The 17,256-nt window shown below is 45.5% G+C and overlaps 1 protein-coding gene across 1 annotated transcript in view; it reads right to left on the bottom strand.

Moving 5' to 3' along the window:
- Positions 1-17,256, bottom strand: part of SNAPC3 (small nuclear RNA activating complex polypeptide 3) — a 115,577-nt gene that overhangs the window by 3,985 nt on the left and 94,336 nt on the right. The window contains exons 7-8 of the mRNA XM_073635710.1: positions 15,133-15,297; positions 5,132-5,239 (exon numbers count right to left, since the gene is read on the bottom strand). Of these exons, the coding sequence (XP_073491811.1) occupies positions 5,132-5,239; positions 15,133-15,297 (273 nt within the window). The remainder of the gene's footprint in view (positions 1-5,131; positions 5,240-15,132; positions 15,298-17,256) is intronic.

The raw sequence follows: 17,256 nt of genomic DNA, 5'->3' as shown, positions 1-17,256 counted from the left end.
TCACTTCTCTCTGCACTGAGAGATTCTTGGTGCCCCTTTTGGCGATTGATATAGGCCACAGCCGTGGCATTGACAGATTGGATCCTGTCGGGACAATCCCTTAACCTGGAAGTCCAGGCTTTTAGAGCCAGACGCACTGCCCGAATCTCTAGGATGTTGATGGGCAAGGCTCTTTCGGTTCTTGAACATTGTCCTTGGGCAGTTGTCTTCTCTGTCATTACCACTTTCCAGATAAGTGGTCTGAAGTATTTACCCTTTAGGACATTCTTTAGTAACCACCAATTGAGGCTTTGGAACACCCTTGGGGACAGCCGCATTGGCAAGTCCAAAGCTTGGATCGTTTTGTTCCAAGCAAATAGAATACTGTTTTGCAACAGTCTTGAAAGGAACTGGGCAAAGGGAACTGCTTCGAATGAAGCCACCATCCTTTCTAACAACCTCATGCAAAGGTGAATGGAGGGACCTCCTATTGACCTGACCATCCGCACCAACTCTTTTATAGGAGTGGTGTTTTTTTTTTTTTTTTCCTGGGCAAGAAGACTCTTTTTCTGGGCTGTATCTATGATCAGACCCAAATACTGCAGCCCTTTTTTAGCGATTTTAATGGAGACTTTACTAGGTTGAGAGTGCAACCCAGACCTTTCCAGGTAACTGGTTGTAATAAACCTTACTTCGAACAGCGATTGGTCTATTAGCAATAGATCGTCTAGGTATGCCAAGACTGTTTAAGCCCTGTGCCCTTGACCTGGCTACAGGTGGGGCTAGCACCTTTGTGAACACTCGAGGTGCTGTAGCTAGCCCGAAGTGCAAGGCTATAAACTGAAATGCTGCTGTTCTACTTCGAACCGCAGAAACCTTTGGTGAGCAGGAAATATATGGACATGCATATATGCGTCCCTGATGCCGATAGGTGCTAGAAGTTTTCCTCCTTGCAGGATAGAAACTACTGACTTGATCGACTCCATAGAAAGGAGCCGATCTTCAGGAACTGATTTAGATTCTTTTAGATCTAGAATGTATCTGTTGAATTTCTGCGTGGCTCTGTACATGTACAGGAAACGCATGAAAAAGGCAGTGACGGTTCCAAGGAACCTAAGAAAAAACAGAACAATCAGCTGACTCTACTAGAGGTAGCTTGAAAGAGGCACAAATCACCTTTGTAAGAGGTTTGTACCAGCAATTTCTCAGCTTGCGAGGCTGAAAAAAAGTTCAACTCTAGTTGTCTCCTCTGCAGAGGAGTACTTGGTTTGCCTTTCTTCCCGATTACCTGAGGGTAATCCTTCATCCTCTACCCACTGTTCCCTTGATAAGGGATCTCAGGTGGGGGAGGGGATCTAACACGCTTCCCATCCTTGGATAGCGGATGCGATTAAAGTCGCTAATTTTCCTTCTAGGCCCTGCAGGGCAGAGGAAAAATGCATCTTCAATCATGTATACAGGGGCTGAATATTTTCTCCTCTTAGGCTGTTTCCACTATTGCAACCCCAAAGTTGCGTGATTTTACCGTGATCCTTTGCCGCCGAGAATACGTCGGGGCACGATTTTGATGCGACAGGAAACAATGCCTGTGTATTCTAGAGGTTTATGGACCTCAAATCGCATCAAAGTGGTACCAAAGTAGTGCAGGGACTACCTTGAAGTCGCACAGATCTGAACAGTATTTCTTGGAAATCATGCCATAGAGTCTGACGGTGGAGGCCGTCACCGCTGCCTAGAGGCAGCTGCCCCTGCGCAGGGGAAGAAATCTGTTTAAGTGACTTGCCCAAGGTCACAAGGAGCCAATGTGAGGACGAGGTCCCACGTCTTTCAGGAAGCCTCCCATGGCTACGCTGACCGTCAGAGTAGTTAACCAGTGAGGAATGGCTCCTTCACTAGTGAACGCCGACATGTGGATCTGAACCCATGTCTGTCAGGAAGTCTCCCATGGCTGCACTGGCCATCAGAGTAGTTAACCTGTGAGCTGTTGTGGCTTCACTTAAAATAAAAGGACATTTAAACCTTCTACTGGACAAAAAGAGCTTTACTGCTATAAATCATTTGGATGTATTTCACCAAACCTTCCCCAATGAAAAGGGAAACTAGTCAGACACCCTTTTTTGCAAGATGCTTCGGCTGACCAACCTTTTTAACCACAGGGTCCTAAGCATGTGTTTTAGCACAAGCACAAGGCGAGACACCTGGTGGTTAGGGTCTTTTATGGCATCTATGGCGAAACATAGCGCCATTGGTAGGAGGATTTTAACAAAAAAATTCCAACTCCTTATCTGTTGGATGCTTAAGCAATTATGCATCTTGTTGCTGGAAATCGCAGCGTCTACTGCTGGTACTTTCCAACCTTTGTGAATTTTTCCTCCATGATAGAGAACTGAGAAACTCTTTGGAGGGAAAAAATGCTTATCCAGATGATCCCATTCAGCATAAATAAGCACCGTAAAAGGTTTTTTTTTTGTTTTGTTTTTTAAAAACCAAAGAAGGGACCTGGACTTTCAGCTTACTCTGTTAGGAGTAGTATAGAAAGTGGAATGAACCATCAATCTGCATAAGGTTCATCAACAGTTGTTTCCTCCGCAGAGGAAAATTTGGCTTGTTTTCCCCCGTGATCACCTGAGGATAACACCTCATCCTGTGCCCACTGTTCCCTTGGAAAAAGGGGTTTGAGGTGGGGGAGGGGGATCTAGCATGCTTCCTATCCTCTTGGATGGAGAATGCGATTAAAGCCGCTAATCCTCCTTCTAAGCCCAACAGGGCAGAGGAGAATGCATCTTCAGTCACATACACAGGGGCTGAAGTGTGAGAAGCAGTTGCACCACCAATTGCTTCCAATGACTCACCCTGGCTTGCCATGTCAGGTATCTCCGGAGAGGATGACAGTGTGGAGGCATGACTCGAGTTCCCAGTGCCTGGGGGTGGAATCCTTGGTACCTTTGTGGTACACTGGAAATCAAATGTGCTAAGCACAACAGCAGAGGCACTTTAACAAATTATGGTATTTGCTGAACAATAGTTTTAGCAAAAGAAAACAATGTCACCATAAGGATCATCCTTTGATGCCAAGTACCATAATATTTCCTGTGCTGGAAATGCCTGTTTACACACCTTTACATGCCCAGTGCTCCTGCGTCTCTTAGTGTGACAGACTTCTGTCTTCAGCATATGAACTGAGAGCGTCTGTGTTAAGCCTCAGGTGAGAAACTGATTACACATAAGTGTCAGCTGTTACCGCACCTCTCCAGGAGGAGAGGAGAGGGGAGGGGAATTTTTATCAGCAGTGTTTGTTAAGCTCCTAGTTTTAAAGGAAGACTTCACTTCATACAAAAAAAAAAATGCAAATGGCTGGTTTTGTATGTTCATAAACTACTGCTGTAACCCCTTTAGATCCCCCAGAAGAGGAACACCATCTGTTCAATTAAGAACTCCCATCTGGCTCCAGGGACCACACCCGCTGTTATAGCCAGACACAGAGCTGCTGAAAAAGGCATCATACTAGGCAAGTGTAATATACTCCCTCTAGGGGAGACATTTTAAGGCATACAGTTATACATTTTTTATATATATATATATATATATATATATATATATATATATATATATATATATATATATATATATATATATATATATATATATATATATATATATATATATATATATATATATATATATTTATTTATTTTTTTGGAGAAAAGGCATAGGTGGACTTTTTACAGTTCCTAGGCTTCTCCCCTTACCTTATCCTCGCTGCAGGATACTGCTGATTTAACAGACAGGTCCAACCTTCACCTATCACGGCGGGCAGCATAGTTAAACCTTCAAAGACTGGGGCCCTTTTCAAAGGGGTTCCGCTCTCAGAGAAGCTTACAGGCAAAACCTTGTTCTTCAATGCGAGGCCCGGGTACCATCCTATGGCCTCAGGGGCGAGGATGGATCCGGTTGTGGAGGTTTTTTAAATCCAGCATGGATCCCTCCCTGGAGCTCCTCAGAGCACATCTTCACTCGTGACCGACACTGGCGAAAAAACTGAGGACTCCTGGAAGGAGGAGGGGTTATATAGGGGAGTAAACTTCCTGTATTGGTTATACCAGTGTCAACACCTGAAGGTAGGCCCATAACCCACCAAGTAATTACTTGAGGCTCTGTGTCCTATGATGTACGATAAAGAAAATACTAATTGCTTGAATTGTATATGACAAATACTTTCAATCACAGCCCTGGAATATGTACACTGTAAATTGTCAGAATGAATGTCTATGCTCATTGAATTTAAGTGGAACAACTATGACAGCCACCGTAGGATTTTCCTCTCTATTCTGGTCCTGGTGACAACCCAAAATTTGGAATTTTCTTTCACTTGCAGCGTTTACAGTAAACAGGACAATTAGATAGGGCCAAATTCCCTAATGGGGATACAGACAGACATAAAAACCTGACATAATTTCTAATCCCTCTTCACTATATCCAAAACTTAATAAAATACAGGTTTGGCCTGCATTCACACCTGAGCGTTTTCAGCTCATAAAATGCCCGAAAAAACACCTGAAAAACGCCCAACAAGCAAAATCCCATTCATTTCAATGGCACCTATTCACATCTGAGCATTTTGTCACTTGAAGCAAAACGCCTGAAACAAGCCCTAAGCTCAAAAAAGAACATGAGCTTCTTTGGGCCAGATTACGGGCATTTTTCTGCCTTTTACAGAAGGCCTTATGGGATCAGGACCAGATAAAGTGAATAATATGCCTACAGAATTTAGTAAGATGAAGTTGACTGGGCACCTTGGATCAAAGTATTTGGAAGAGCATTTAGTCAGCCACCTCCATGCATCATTATTTGTATCCATTGTAAGTAAATATCCCTTGATAGAACATTTAAATAAAGAACGTGACCTCCAAATACAATCTTTTGGATATCTCCACAAAAGTCCCCCATCAACGTCTCTTCTATTCAGATCAAGAGTCCTGAATGCACTCTGACTTTCCTGATAGTCAGTGCTGGGAAAAGCTTGCATGAGTACTGGAGCCAGAGACTGCCAGAACACAAGCATTTTCAGGAGTTTGATCATGGCAGCCTACACATACTCTGTGGACAGAACATGATTTTAAAAATGTAAATTAAAAAAAGGGAAGAGACTTACTTTGCAATATACAATTTACACACGTAACACTTTCTTGACAAAAGCCAATGCCTTCTAATATGTAATGGGTACAGGTGCCTTTCTAAGCAGTCATCATGGTGTACTAACCTTTTTAAGAAAGGGGGAAAAAAAGTGTCATTGTCATCATTCATTGCATGAATCAAAGCTTAAACTGCATTATATATTACACACATCCATCCCAAAATATTCCTAGGATTAGGTAGGGATTAGATTTTTTTTTTTTTTTACGGCACATTTCAAAACTGGCATAATACCCATGGGGTATAGTAAGCAGTGTGTAGTATTAAAGAAGTGCAGGGCATCACATAGTACCTAGTGGCAGTCCAGAGCAGAGCGGAAGCTGTATGTGCTGGCAATGAGTAGTATACAATGGCAGTGCAGTGAACTTTATATAGTGGAAGCTGCATAAATTGTCAGTGCCAAGCAGTGTGTAAAGCTACAAGATTAGTTCACAGTTTGGTCTATTGCGAGATAGAGGACTCAAATCACACAGACCCCTGGGTAATGTCTAGCAGGACAAAACAAGCTCCATGGGGAGAGAGAATGGGGGTAAATGGTAAGTGTACCCTTTAGGTTTTGGAATAGCATAATTCTTTTAAGCCATAAAAATTCCACATTCAGTGCAATTAACCCCAAAAATGTGTAAACTATAAAAATTAGGGAGCAATCCACATCAAATGCCTTGACCTAAAACAAAATATCCCAAAAATAATTGCACGCAATCCTTTTAAATCATAACCATACTTCATACAAAATTCCATATTTGTACAATTACCTTATCAATACATATTAACCGCTTGCCGACCAGCCTCCGCAGTTCTACTGCGACAGGTTGGCTCGGCTGCACGAATTGCCATACCTGTACGTCTGTTCGCTCAACAGCTATAGCAGGCGCGCGCGTTGCTGGAGCTGATGCGTGTGGCTGCGATGTCCACCGGCCACCCACGAACGCTCCACAGAGAGCCAGAACGAGGGTCCATCAATGAAAACAAACAGATCCCCTCTCTCAAAGAGGAGTGGAGAGAGATCGTCTGTTCCTAGTGATCAGGAACAGGGATCTCTCTCTACTCCCAGTCAGTTCCATCCCCCTAGTTTTTTTTTTTTTTTTAACAGAAAATTTTTTATTAAACAAATCAGCATTACAAGATAATTTAGTACATTCAAAGTAGAAAGGATAATAACAGTAAAATCTATCTTCAAACTGTAGTCTCTGTAGATATTCCAGTTATGCAGATGACAGAAATATCACATAACAATACCCCTTATTGCATTATAGTATTATACCATCGTAGATAAAATTATGTAAGTTAACAATTTCAATCCAGCCTGATATGGAGGGGGAGGGGGAGAAGAGGGGGGGGGAGAGGAGAGGGGAAGGGGAAGGAGGGGAACGAGAGAGAGGGAAGGGGGGGGGGGGGGCGAGAGGGGATGAGCACAAGAAGAGTAGGCAATGAGATATAGGATGTCCTCCAATGAGTTTCACAGCATACCAATTATGGATCAGGGGGCTCAGGGACCCCAGAGGCGTCTATCCAAGAGGACCAGATTTTATCGAACTTCCCTGGGCATTGCCTACTTTCATATGTCAACCTATATAGGGGAAGTACCATGTTTACCGACCTTCTCCATGATGCCAAAGTAGGAGGCTCTGCTAGTTTCCATACCAGTAAGATTTCACGCCTAGCATAATATAATGCAAAGGTAAGACACAATTTACTATACCTGTCTCCCTCAAGATCCTCCAAATGGCTAAGCAATAGTATCTGAGGATTGACCGATACATTTAAGCCTGTAATATTGCTCAGTGTGGAGGCCACTGCTGACCAAAAGGGTCTAAGTTTGGGACAGGACCAGACCATGTGCCACAAGGTGCCCACCTCCTGTCTGCATCTCTGACAATTGGGGTCCCTTTGATTGTAAATGCGTGCCAATATCTGGGGGGTGAAGTACACTCTGTGTAGGAACTTAAATTGTATGAACCTATCTTTCGCTGTGATCATGGAAGGAATGTAGGAAATTAAACACTCCTTCCAATCCTCTTCGTCCAGGGAAGGAATATCAACCCTCCACTTTTCCCATGTCTTAGTTAGTTTGGTGTCATATTCTACTGTGAGATATAAATATAATGTTGAAAGCGGCTTCCCCATCACACTAGAAATCAAGAGCTGTTCAATGGAGTCCGATTCCAAAATAAGGGGGGCAGGGAACTGAGCTTCAAAAGCATGCTTTAGCTGCCAGTATCTAAATTGGAAGGAGGATGGGATAGCAAATGATTGCCTCAGGGCCTGGAAAGTCATAAGCCTACCGTCCTGAACTATATGTTTTAGTGTGAGAATACCCTTTTTTGCCCAGATAGAGGGGTCTGGTATACTGTGAAGGTGAGGGATTACTCCATAGGGGCATATGCGGTGAGATATGATTAGGTTTCCCATATATCTTCCTAGCCTCCTGCCAGACCTTAACGGTGGTCCGCATCGAGGCGGTCATGGACGGGCTAGCCCTAAGTCCACGAAACGGAAGGTTGCTCAGGGCTGCAAAGGAGCCCAAAATGGCTGCCTCGAGAATGACCGCAGGATTCTGTGTGGGTTGGGAGAACCACCACCGGACCGTAACAAGAACAGCTGCCCAGTAATAGATTTGAAAGTTCGGTAGTGCCAATCCCCCCCCCCCCCCCGAAAGTGGGAGATATAGGATCTGCTTGGCCACCCTAGGTGGCCTCCCAGCCCACACAAAATTGTATCAACAGACTCTCCAACCGTCGAAAAAAGGCCCTAGGAATGTGTGTGGGTGTGTTGCGGAAAAAATATAAATATTTAGGAAGGAAAATAATTTTTAGCAGGTTTACTCTGCCGACCGGGGTCAGTGGAAGTGAACGCCAAGCAGCGCACCTAGCCGTTAGCTGTGTCATAAGTGGACGCAGATTGTTGTCCATATAATCCTGGACTTTACCACTGATTTTAATCCCTAGGTACTTGAAATCCTCCACCCATTTAAGCTGCGCGTGTGGAACTCTAGGGGTCGACAGGTGAAGCGGGAACAGTATTGACTTATCCCAAATAATATGGATCCCCGAATATCCGCCAATCGGTTGATCAGATCTAATAAATAAAGCAGAGCGTCGTCCGCATATAGCGAAATTTTCTCCTCAATTGGGCCCACCTGAAGCCCCCTAACCTCGGGGTCAGCCCTCAGCAGTATAGCCAGGGGCTCCATCGCCAGAGCAAATAAGCTCGGGGAAAAGGGACACCCCTGTTTCGTACCCCTAAATAATTTAAACTTCTCCGATATACTGGCTGAAGGGCTATGGTATAGCATGCGGAGCCACTTCGTAAAACCCGGGCCAAACCCAAATCGTGAGAGCACCTCCCATAAGTAGCCCCACTCGATGGAATCAAAAGCCTTCTCCGCGTCGAGTGAGGCCACTATTCCCCCGGACGCCTCATCCGCCCTGTCTATATGAGTATATAGGCGTCTAATATTGATGTCAGTACCTCTCCCTGGGCATGAAGCCTTTTTGATCCCTGTGGATCAGGGCAGTGATGACTAGGTTAAGCCTATTGGCCAATCCTTTTGCCAGTACTTTTGCATCCACATTCAGGAGGGATATGGGGCAATATGAAGAGCATAAAAAGTAGGGTCCTTCCCTTGTTTGGGGATTACCACTATGATCGCTTCACTCATTGTATCCGGGAGTTTCTCGAGGCGCGTCGACGCAGAAAAGAGGCCCTGAAGTTTGTCTACTAGTTCTGCCGCGTATTGTTTGTAAAATTCTACATGGATACCGTGGGGTCCCGGTGTTTTCCCCGTCTGCATTGACTTGAGTGCCCGGAGTATTTCTAAGGATGTAATTGGGGCATCAAGCTTCTCACGATACGTCACCGTAAGGGTTGGGATATCAATGTTATCTAGGTATGCTACCAGATCCTCCTCTCTCTAGTCTGCCCTGGATGTGTAGAGGGATTTATAGAATTCCGCAAAGCAGCCATTGATCTCTTCCGGTGTGTGAACTATCTGTCCCAAGGGGTCCCTGATATGGGAAATGCTCATCCCTCCCGCCTGTTCCTTGGAGAGCCAGGCCAGCAGGCGGCCCGCTCTCTCTCCCTGCTCAAATATACGCTGAGATTGAGCTAACATTTTTTTCTGGGTAAGAGAGGTAAGAAGACGAACCACCTCCGACGTCATAAGTTGTAATTGTGAATAGTGTACAGGGTCTCGGGTACGGACAAAGAGAACCTCCGCACTACTCGCATCCCGCTCCGCTCTTACCAAGTCTGCCCTGCGCTCCCTGCGAACTCTGGCTATGATGGTCTGGTAGTGTCCCCTCGTCGTGGCTTTAAAGGCATCACAGACAACTGTAGGGTCAGCCGAGCCCACGTTTACCGCCCAGAAGTCAAGCAGCTCCGTTCTGAATTGGGAGTCCACAGCAGTGTCTGAAATCCAAAACCTCGAGAGCCTCCATATCTTGTCTACAGGACCCAATGAAAGGTCCAATGACAACAACAGGGGGGCGTGATCAGAGATTCCTCTAGGCAGTATTCGTATATCTGTGACCCGTGGGAGGACCGGACTTTCTGCGAAGACTAAGTCTATTCGGGAGAACGCCCTATGAGAGGCCGAGTGGCATGTGTATGCCCTGGTCTGGGGGTGTCTCCACCTCCAGACATCAGTCAGGCCATAAGTGTTCGCCCACTCAGTCAACCCAGAGTAATGATGTCCCGCAGACATCAGTCTGTCAAGATCCGGGTCAGGGACCATATTAAAATCACCCAATATAATATTGTTATCAGATGCAAAGTCGGCTATCTTGCTGGTGATCTGATTGAGCACCAGCAATGAAGCCGGAGGAGGCAAATACAAGCCCACAATGGTCCACGTCAAAGAATATATTTTAGCATGGATGATAACATAACGACCATCTGGGTCCAGGGCCAAATCCAGGAGCCGAAAAGGAAGAGATTTCAGTATCAGGATAGTAACACCCCTGGAGAAACTGGAGTGTGTAGAGTGGTAGTGGTAGCCCACCCACGTTTTTTTAAGGGCCAGAACCCTACTTCCTATGAGGTGCGTTTCCTGGAACACACATATATGTGGGTTATATGCTTTAATAAATTGGAACACCAGGGAACGCTTGATCGGGGAGTTCAGTCCCCTAGTGTTCCATGAAATATTAAGGGAGGACATGGTTACTCAGAATGATAATATTAGGATTAATGTAAATCACGGCTCCTGAAGCGTACCCCCGGACCCACAACGGACACACCTGGAAACTTTGCAATGCTGATGAGTCAATTTTTTTTTAGTGCAAGTATAACACAAAAACAAAACCAAACTAAAAACAGTCCAACATCTAACGTAAATTAAAATAGCCCCATTAGAGGGACTTTTGCCACCCCCCACCCCACCCGACCCCCCCAAACTGAGGCGGGCTTCAATCCCAAACCAATTCAGCTCGCCGGCTGCAACAGAGGGTCCGTGGAAGAGGCGAGCCCAAACCCCCCCGAGGATTCACACGGGGGGGGGGGGCAAGCAGCAGTTCAAGCGGCTTTCCAAATGTGAGATCTCCGCTAATGGACTGTAACAGGCTGTGAGGTGTTAAAAGTCAGACAAAGGAGAAGTAGACCATATTGTGACCCCACAGTAAAGTCGATCCATCATTAAGGGGTATCTAGAGCAAGAACTTCAGTGCGCCCCAAGGGGACATGCAAGTGCCAAGAAGCTTCATATCTCAACAGTCACCTGACCAAATTCTTTGGCAGGGGCATTAACTTATAATTTCCTGGTAGGGGATAGTTAGTTACCCCCCTCAATTTCTAACACACCATGGGGTTGAACTGGGCACAACCTGTGCAGCAAAACTAAGTCATCCATGGAGTAGTTCGTGTATTAACCCAAACCTGGGCCCAGGTTGTTGTAAATAGACCATTGAAGAGGACATTCGGTACAAACCGGATAGTCGGTGGTAGTGATTCCAGCCAGGCAGAGGCCTCTCTCGGTGTGGTGAAAAATCGAGTTGTCTCTCCGTCTTGGACCCTCAGACGAGCTGGGAAGAGAATACTGTAGCGAATGTTGCGTGATCTCAATGCCGCTTTAACCTGGTCAAACGATTTCCTGAGCCTCTGGGTCTCCACCGAGTAGTCAGGGAAGATCATCAATTTAGTGTTCTGGAATCTGAGGTCCCCCACATTTCTGGAGGCGCGAAGAACTTCATCTCTGTCTCTAAAATTAAGGAGATGGAGTATGAAGGTGCGAGGAGGGGATCCAGGAGGCCCCGGCTTAGGCGGCATACGGTGTGCCCTCTCAACTGTATAGTAGGGTGACCATCGGGCCTCCGGTAGAAGGTCACGCAGCAAGCCTTCTATAAAGGAGGTAGGATTGTTCCCCTCCATCCCCTCCGACAAACCGATAATACGAAGATTATTGCGCCGATTTCTGTTCTCTGCGTCTTCGGCTCTGTATTCTAGGGCCTTTACTTTAGTTTGAAGTGTACGGAGTTGTACTCCATGTTCCGCCGTGGTGTCTTCAGTGGTACTCAGTCTTTGTTCCGTTTCAGTAACTCGCGACCTGATTTTGTCTATATCTTGGCGGATTAGACCCATATCCAGTTGGACAGCTTCAATTTTTGTTGTTAACGTGGATTGGCAAGTTGTGATGGCCGCCATGACGTCCGCCAGCCAGGGGGGACGAGAGTCGTCCGACTCCATGATGCTTGTCTGTGAGGCTCTATGGGCGCTGCGTGTGTTGTGAGCCTCCGGTGCGAGACAGGTGGGCGTTTGAGGGAAGTCCGACTGCGGCGGAAAGGTCAAACTTTTGCCCCCTTTACTGTATTTTGCACTAGACGACCTGCGCCTCATTCAGAATTCCGAAGCCCTGATCTGGGCAATATCCAGTGGCTGGCCGTGGGAGCCTGTCAGTGGGTTCAGGGGTGTTCAGGCAGTGGGTGCAGAACTATACGTGCCCCCCAGAGAGTCTTCCCCCTCACCTGCAAGTTAAGTAGAACAGGAGTGGTCCTCTTCAGGCTTCCACAGGCCTACAGGAACATACAGCTCATCCACAGAGTGCCTCACCTAGGATGTCAGGAATGGGGATGGTTTAGGGCCTGTTCCGCTGTCCAGGTGAAGGCCTCCAGCCGTCCCAGGGCCCCCTCCTCCAGGTATCCGGGATCAATTACTCCCCCAGGCGATCCAGCGGCCCCAGACCCCCAGGAAAGGCAGAGGCTGCGGCCTATTAAATCGTGGTGGGTGATCAGGCCCCGTTCAGCATTTATAGCCAAGCCCGAGCCCACCGGTTAATCTCCACCCGCGGGCCGCAGCAGGCTGTGATGGTTGATGGAGGCGCCGACTGCGCCAAGGGTCCTCCAGGTCGCGGCGCGGGCCACTGGGAAAGGCCGCGGCTAAGGCCTAGTGCCGCGAGGTAGGCCGGGGGGCGTCCGGCGGGCCTCGATCTCTGCCCAGGACCACAAACTCTCCTCTCTCCTCAGTAGACAAGAGATCCGCAGGTCCCCCACAGTCAGCAGGGACGTGTCCGCGGAAGATTGGAGGCTGATGGATCCGGATTAATGTAGTGGTGTGCGGAGCTCTCTAAAAACGCCGCCGCTCACCTCACCATCTTGGCCACACACCCCATCCCCCCAGTTTTACACTTAACCCCTTTCCTGCCAGTGTCCTTTATACAGTGATCAGTGGCTATTTTTAGCTCTGATCACTGGAATAATGTCAATGGTCCCAAAAAAGTGTCAAAAGTGTCCATTCTGTCCATCGCAATGTCGGAGTCCTGCTAAAAATCGCTAATCACTGCTATTACTAGTAAAAAAATAAAATAATGAAAATGCCATAAATGTATCATTGCTCCAGAGCTGTGTTATGCTAACACACGGGGGGGGGGGGGGGGTGTTACTGGCCAAATCACCAGGTGAACACAGAGGGGAAAAAAAGCCAAAGAAAAGAAAAACTAATGCAGCCACCACATCTCATGATCTGTAAGCTGCAATATATTAAATTTTTTGGTTTGAGGTTTAACATCTCTTAAAGCGGACCTTCAATTTTTTCAACCTTCCATCTATTAAATCTTTTGCCCTTGTTGTTTTAACATTGGATAGTAAAACATTTTTTATGCCAATAAATACCTTATACAGCTCACTTCCTTTTTCTTATCTGGTCAGTAGCCTAGGCTTATGACATCATGCACAGCTCTCTCTCAAGTGAGAGTTTGCCAGGAAGGGAGGGGGGATGAGTCATAAGAGGGCCAATCAGAGCTGCAGGGCTGCAAAGCTGGAGGTGTGCCTCTGTGTAAATCCAGGAAGTAAACAGGTAGCAGCTTCAGCTGCCCACAGTTAAGATGGATGCAGCCAGACTCGGTGGAGGGAAATTTCTGCCGCATATTTGGCAAGTACAGAATCACAGTATATATAAAATAATATGCAAAGTGATTGGTGGCAAGCTTCAGAATGGCAAAGATGTTTTTATTACAAATTATGTGAGCAGACTGCAGTTCCTCCAAGTCCTAAGAGAGCCTGATTGCGATTTTGCCTGTGAGGAAGCAAAAGAAGGATTTAGGGTAGAAATAATGAAGGGCCAAGGAACAAAACAAGATTGTAGCCCTAGCACACCACCCTAGGGAATGCAAGCTGTCCAAGGGTCTGCAAAGGTCATTGGAGTAGAAAAACTAAAAGGGACACTTCTCAATGCTCAGAAATGGGGACAATTTCCCAGTCTGCTCCTTAGACTCCTTCAGCTGGATAAGATAAGTGTTCTTGTCAAGCTCAAGTTTGTAGCTATCCAGGGGTCTGCAAATATCAACAGACGTCCTCACACTCTGGAAAGCAGGGGCACATCTTGAGGAGGAAGGATTGTCTGAAGATTTGGCAGACTTGGATCAGAGAGCCAAGCTTGGAGGCATCAATGTTGAAATCAAGAAAGTGGAGAAAGTAAAAGGGACACTTAATGCTCAGAAAGGAAGACTGTTTCACAGTCTGCTATTTATGCTCCCTCAACTGGACAAGTTGAGCGTCCTTGCCATCATTAATGAGAAGTAGAGCACGTCCAAAGAGACAATGTCCCTTGAATGCCATGTGAATTACATTTCTTACAAGACAGATACAAACAGGTTGCACATTTGCTGGACAGCTTGGTCTGGAAAAGGAAGTTACAAAAATAAACAAACATACTGGCCAGATCAACAGGTAAATGTAAACGACAAATGCCTAAACAAAGTAAACTAATGTAGAAGCCACATTAAAGGCTCTTCAGCAGATTGAGGGGATGGTGGGATGTTAGGGGGCGCTGTGGGAGCTCTCAAAAGTTGAGGGGCACTGCAGGCCACTAAGGGAAATGAAGGGACCTGCAGCTGGTTGGAGGCATTCAGGGGCTGGGAGGGGACGGGGTAGGGGGGAGGGGCTTAATGCAGAAGATATTCCCTCCTCCTCCCTTTTACTTCAGGCATGCTATCTGTGCAGATATCCATCAGGAAGGAAGCATGAAACTACACTCCCTGTTAGGCGCAGTTACGAATGACCTGTCTGCTGCTGCTCTGCATCAAGAGAGGCACTGATCTACCATGCCTTCTGAGGCAGAATGGAGCAGCGCTCAGTTCTGGCAACCTGGTAACACAGCAGCTGTCCCCTGAAAGTCCAGTTTGTTTACTCATGGCTGGGAGGAGGGAGGGCGTGACCTGCAGTTGAGAACCACTGATTTAGGACACATAGCATACACCATGTCGTCCTTTTTACTATGTGTGCATACATCTTTAGACAGGACCTTTACCCTAGATGACTGTGCTCCCCAATAAATATACAGTCAAACACTATGTGACTATACACCAACACATATTGTACATACTAAACTTTCTAAAATTAAAATACATTTCAAGCAGCTTTTTTATGCAACAAGAAGATGCACAGCCTTCTTGTTTTTATTCAGACACAAACATATTTCTTTTATAGATTTTACTTCAGATAACTGCAAAAATTCATGCCATATACTTACCTTATATCTGTAATTGTTACAATATGCTCACAATCTCCTTGATGGCTGTACAGATAAGGAAAGCCAATTTTTATGTTGAGGTCATTAAACGTATAGTCTTCCATCTTAGCTACCTGAAATTTACCATAGCCTCTGTCACGGGATTCAGCCCATTCAACTATAGTTCTGAAAAACCAAACAAATTTTAGAGAACTGTTAGTAAAGCTGAATTCCAGGGAAAAAAACATTTATACTTGCATTAGGTTTCCATCCTCGGGGAAGATGACTAAGGTAATTTAACTAATTCCTCACTCCTCCAGTAAACAGCACTAACCTTAACTACCTGACACTCTGGAATGTGGGTGACCCTTGGTGATCTCATATACTATGCAGGGCGGCTGGCCCTACATGGCATGAGATGGTACCAGAGAGCTGCGACAATCCCAGAAGCAAAGGGAAGAGGCTTCACGGGACCAGTCACACAAAGTGAAGGAAGCCTGAGGGGGAAGAATAAGGTAAGTATGTCACCTTATTTAACATTGACATAACTTGTCTTGATGTATAATGGAATAGAACATGCTAGCAGAGGTCCACAAAATGTAGGTTTCGCATGGCCAACAGAAATTTTATTTAAATGATATGTAATAATGAAGATGTATTTTGTTAAAGGTTAGTTATAATTGGGAGCATTGCTGGTACAGGGTTAAGAAAAGGGGAAAGGGGTGGTGGCAATGGTAGAAGAAATAAGACCCGAGGGGGCAGGAGGCGGAGCCTAGCGGAGCAGACATGCATTGTTAGAGCTCCACACCGCTGAGGAGAGAAGAGAAGGACAAAGCGGAGCCTGCAGGCTCAAAAGGTATCCATTTGAACCTTTTTGCCCCAGGGAACAAACTGTGAAAGTTTGGGCAGGAAATATGGTACTGGGAAGAAACCGTGGCAGAAATAAAAATCACCTCACAAAGAGCTCACAGGCACTCACTGCAGCTGAAGCAGCTCCAGTCACCTCACAAGATACAGCATCAGGGCGCTCTCACAGACAGAAAATGTCACAGCAAGACTCTCCATTTGAGTCAGATACAGAACAAATCCTCTCACAAACTTCTCCACAAGCCTCCTCAGTATCCCCAGTAACATTATTACAATTTGAAAAGATGCTTCATAAGGCTTTAAAACAAACCTCAGACCAAATAACAAACAGCCTAACCAAAGAAATAAGAGAGCTGGGAAACCGCACCGCAGCCTTAGAAATAAAAATGGATGAAACTGAAATTACAACCCAAGAAAATATAACAGAATTGGAACAATTAAAAAAAGAGAATTTAATACTTCAAACTAAGCTCGAAGATTACGAAAATAGAGCCAGACGTTCAAACTTGCGCATAAGGGGAATACCTGAAACTGTGACAGACCTGCAATCTACTATTACTGCTCTATTACAAGAACTAAAGCCAGATATCCCTATTGAACGTTTAGAACTGGACAGAGTACACAGAGCCCTCACAGCCAAAAAGAAAGATGGACCCCCACGTGATATAATCACAAAATTTCATTATTACAGAACGAAAGAACAAATACTAATTGCTGCAAGAGAAAAAAAGGAACTTAATTTTCAAGGACACAATTATCAAATTTTTGCTGACCTATCCCAACTTACTATTACTAAAAGACGATCCATGAAACCCCAACTAATGGAACTGCAACGCCACAACATTAGGTATCAATGGGGCTTCCCCTTTTCAGTCAGATTTAACTACCAAGGTACAATTTACAGAAGCAGATCAGCAGATGAACTACAACAAACCCTTTTAAAATTAAATCTGACAGAACCCACAAGCAGCAACACTCCCACACGCAGAAGAATGGCATCATCTTCACCTTCAGGCAGCACCCAGAAAATTTCAGAACAAAATGGGAATCATCATTCTCACAAAAGAGGCCGTTATGCCACATCATCCATGGACCAAGAAGATTCAATGGACTGACATCCTAATTCCTGATATCTCTTCATTTATTATACTAAGAGATGGTTCTCTATAAAAAACCTATATTTATAACGGAATGTAACTGCATTCTGATAGTCACACACTGTGTGGGATCATGTTACATTCCAGTTATATTTCTTATTACTTCTGATTCATATAGCCT

Source organism: Aquarana catesbeiana, linkage group LG01 (assembly GCF_042186555.1).
Source record: "Aquarana catesbeiana isolate 2022-GZ linkage group LG01, ASM4218655v1, whole genome shotgun sequence".
Lineage (NCBI taxonomy): Eukaryota > Metazoa > Chordata > Amphibia > Anura > Ranidae > Aquarana > Aquarana catesbeiana.
Note: the sequence above shows the minus strand (reverse complement) of the source record. Positions and strands in the feature narration are given on the sequence as shown.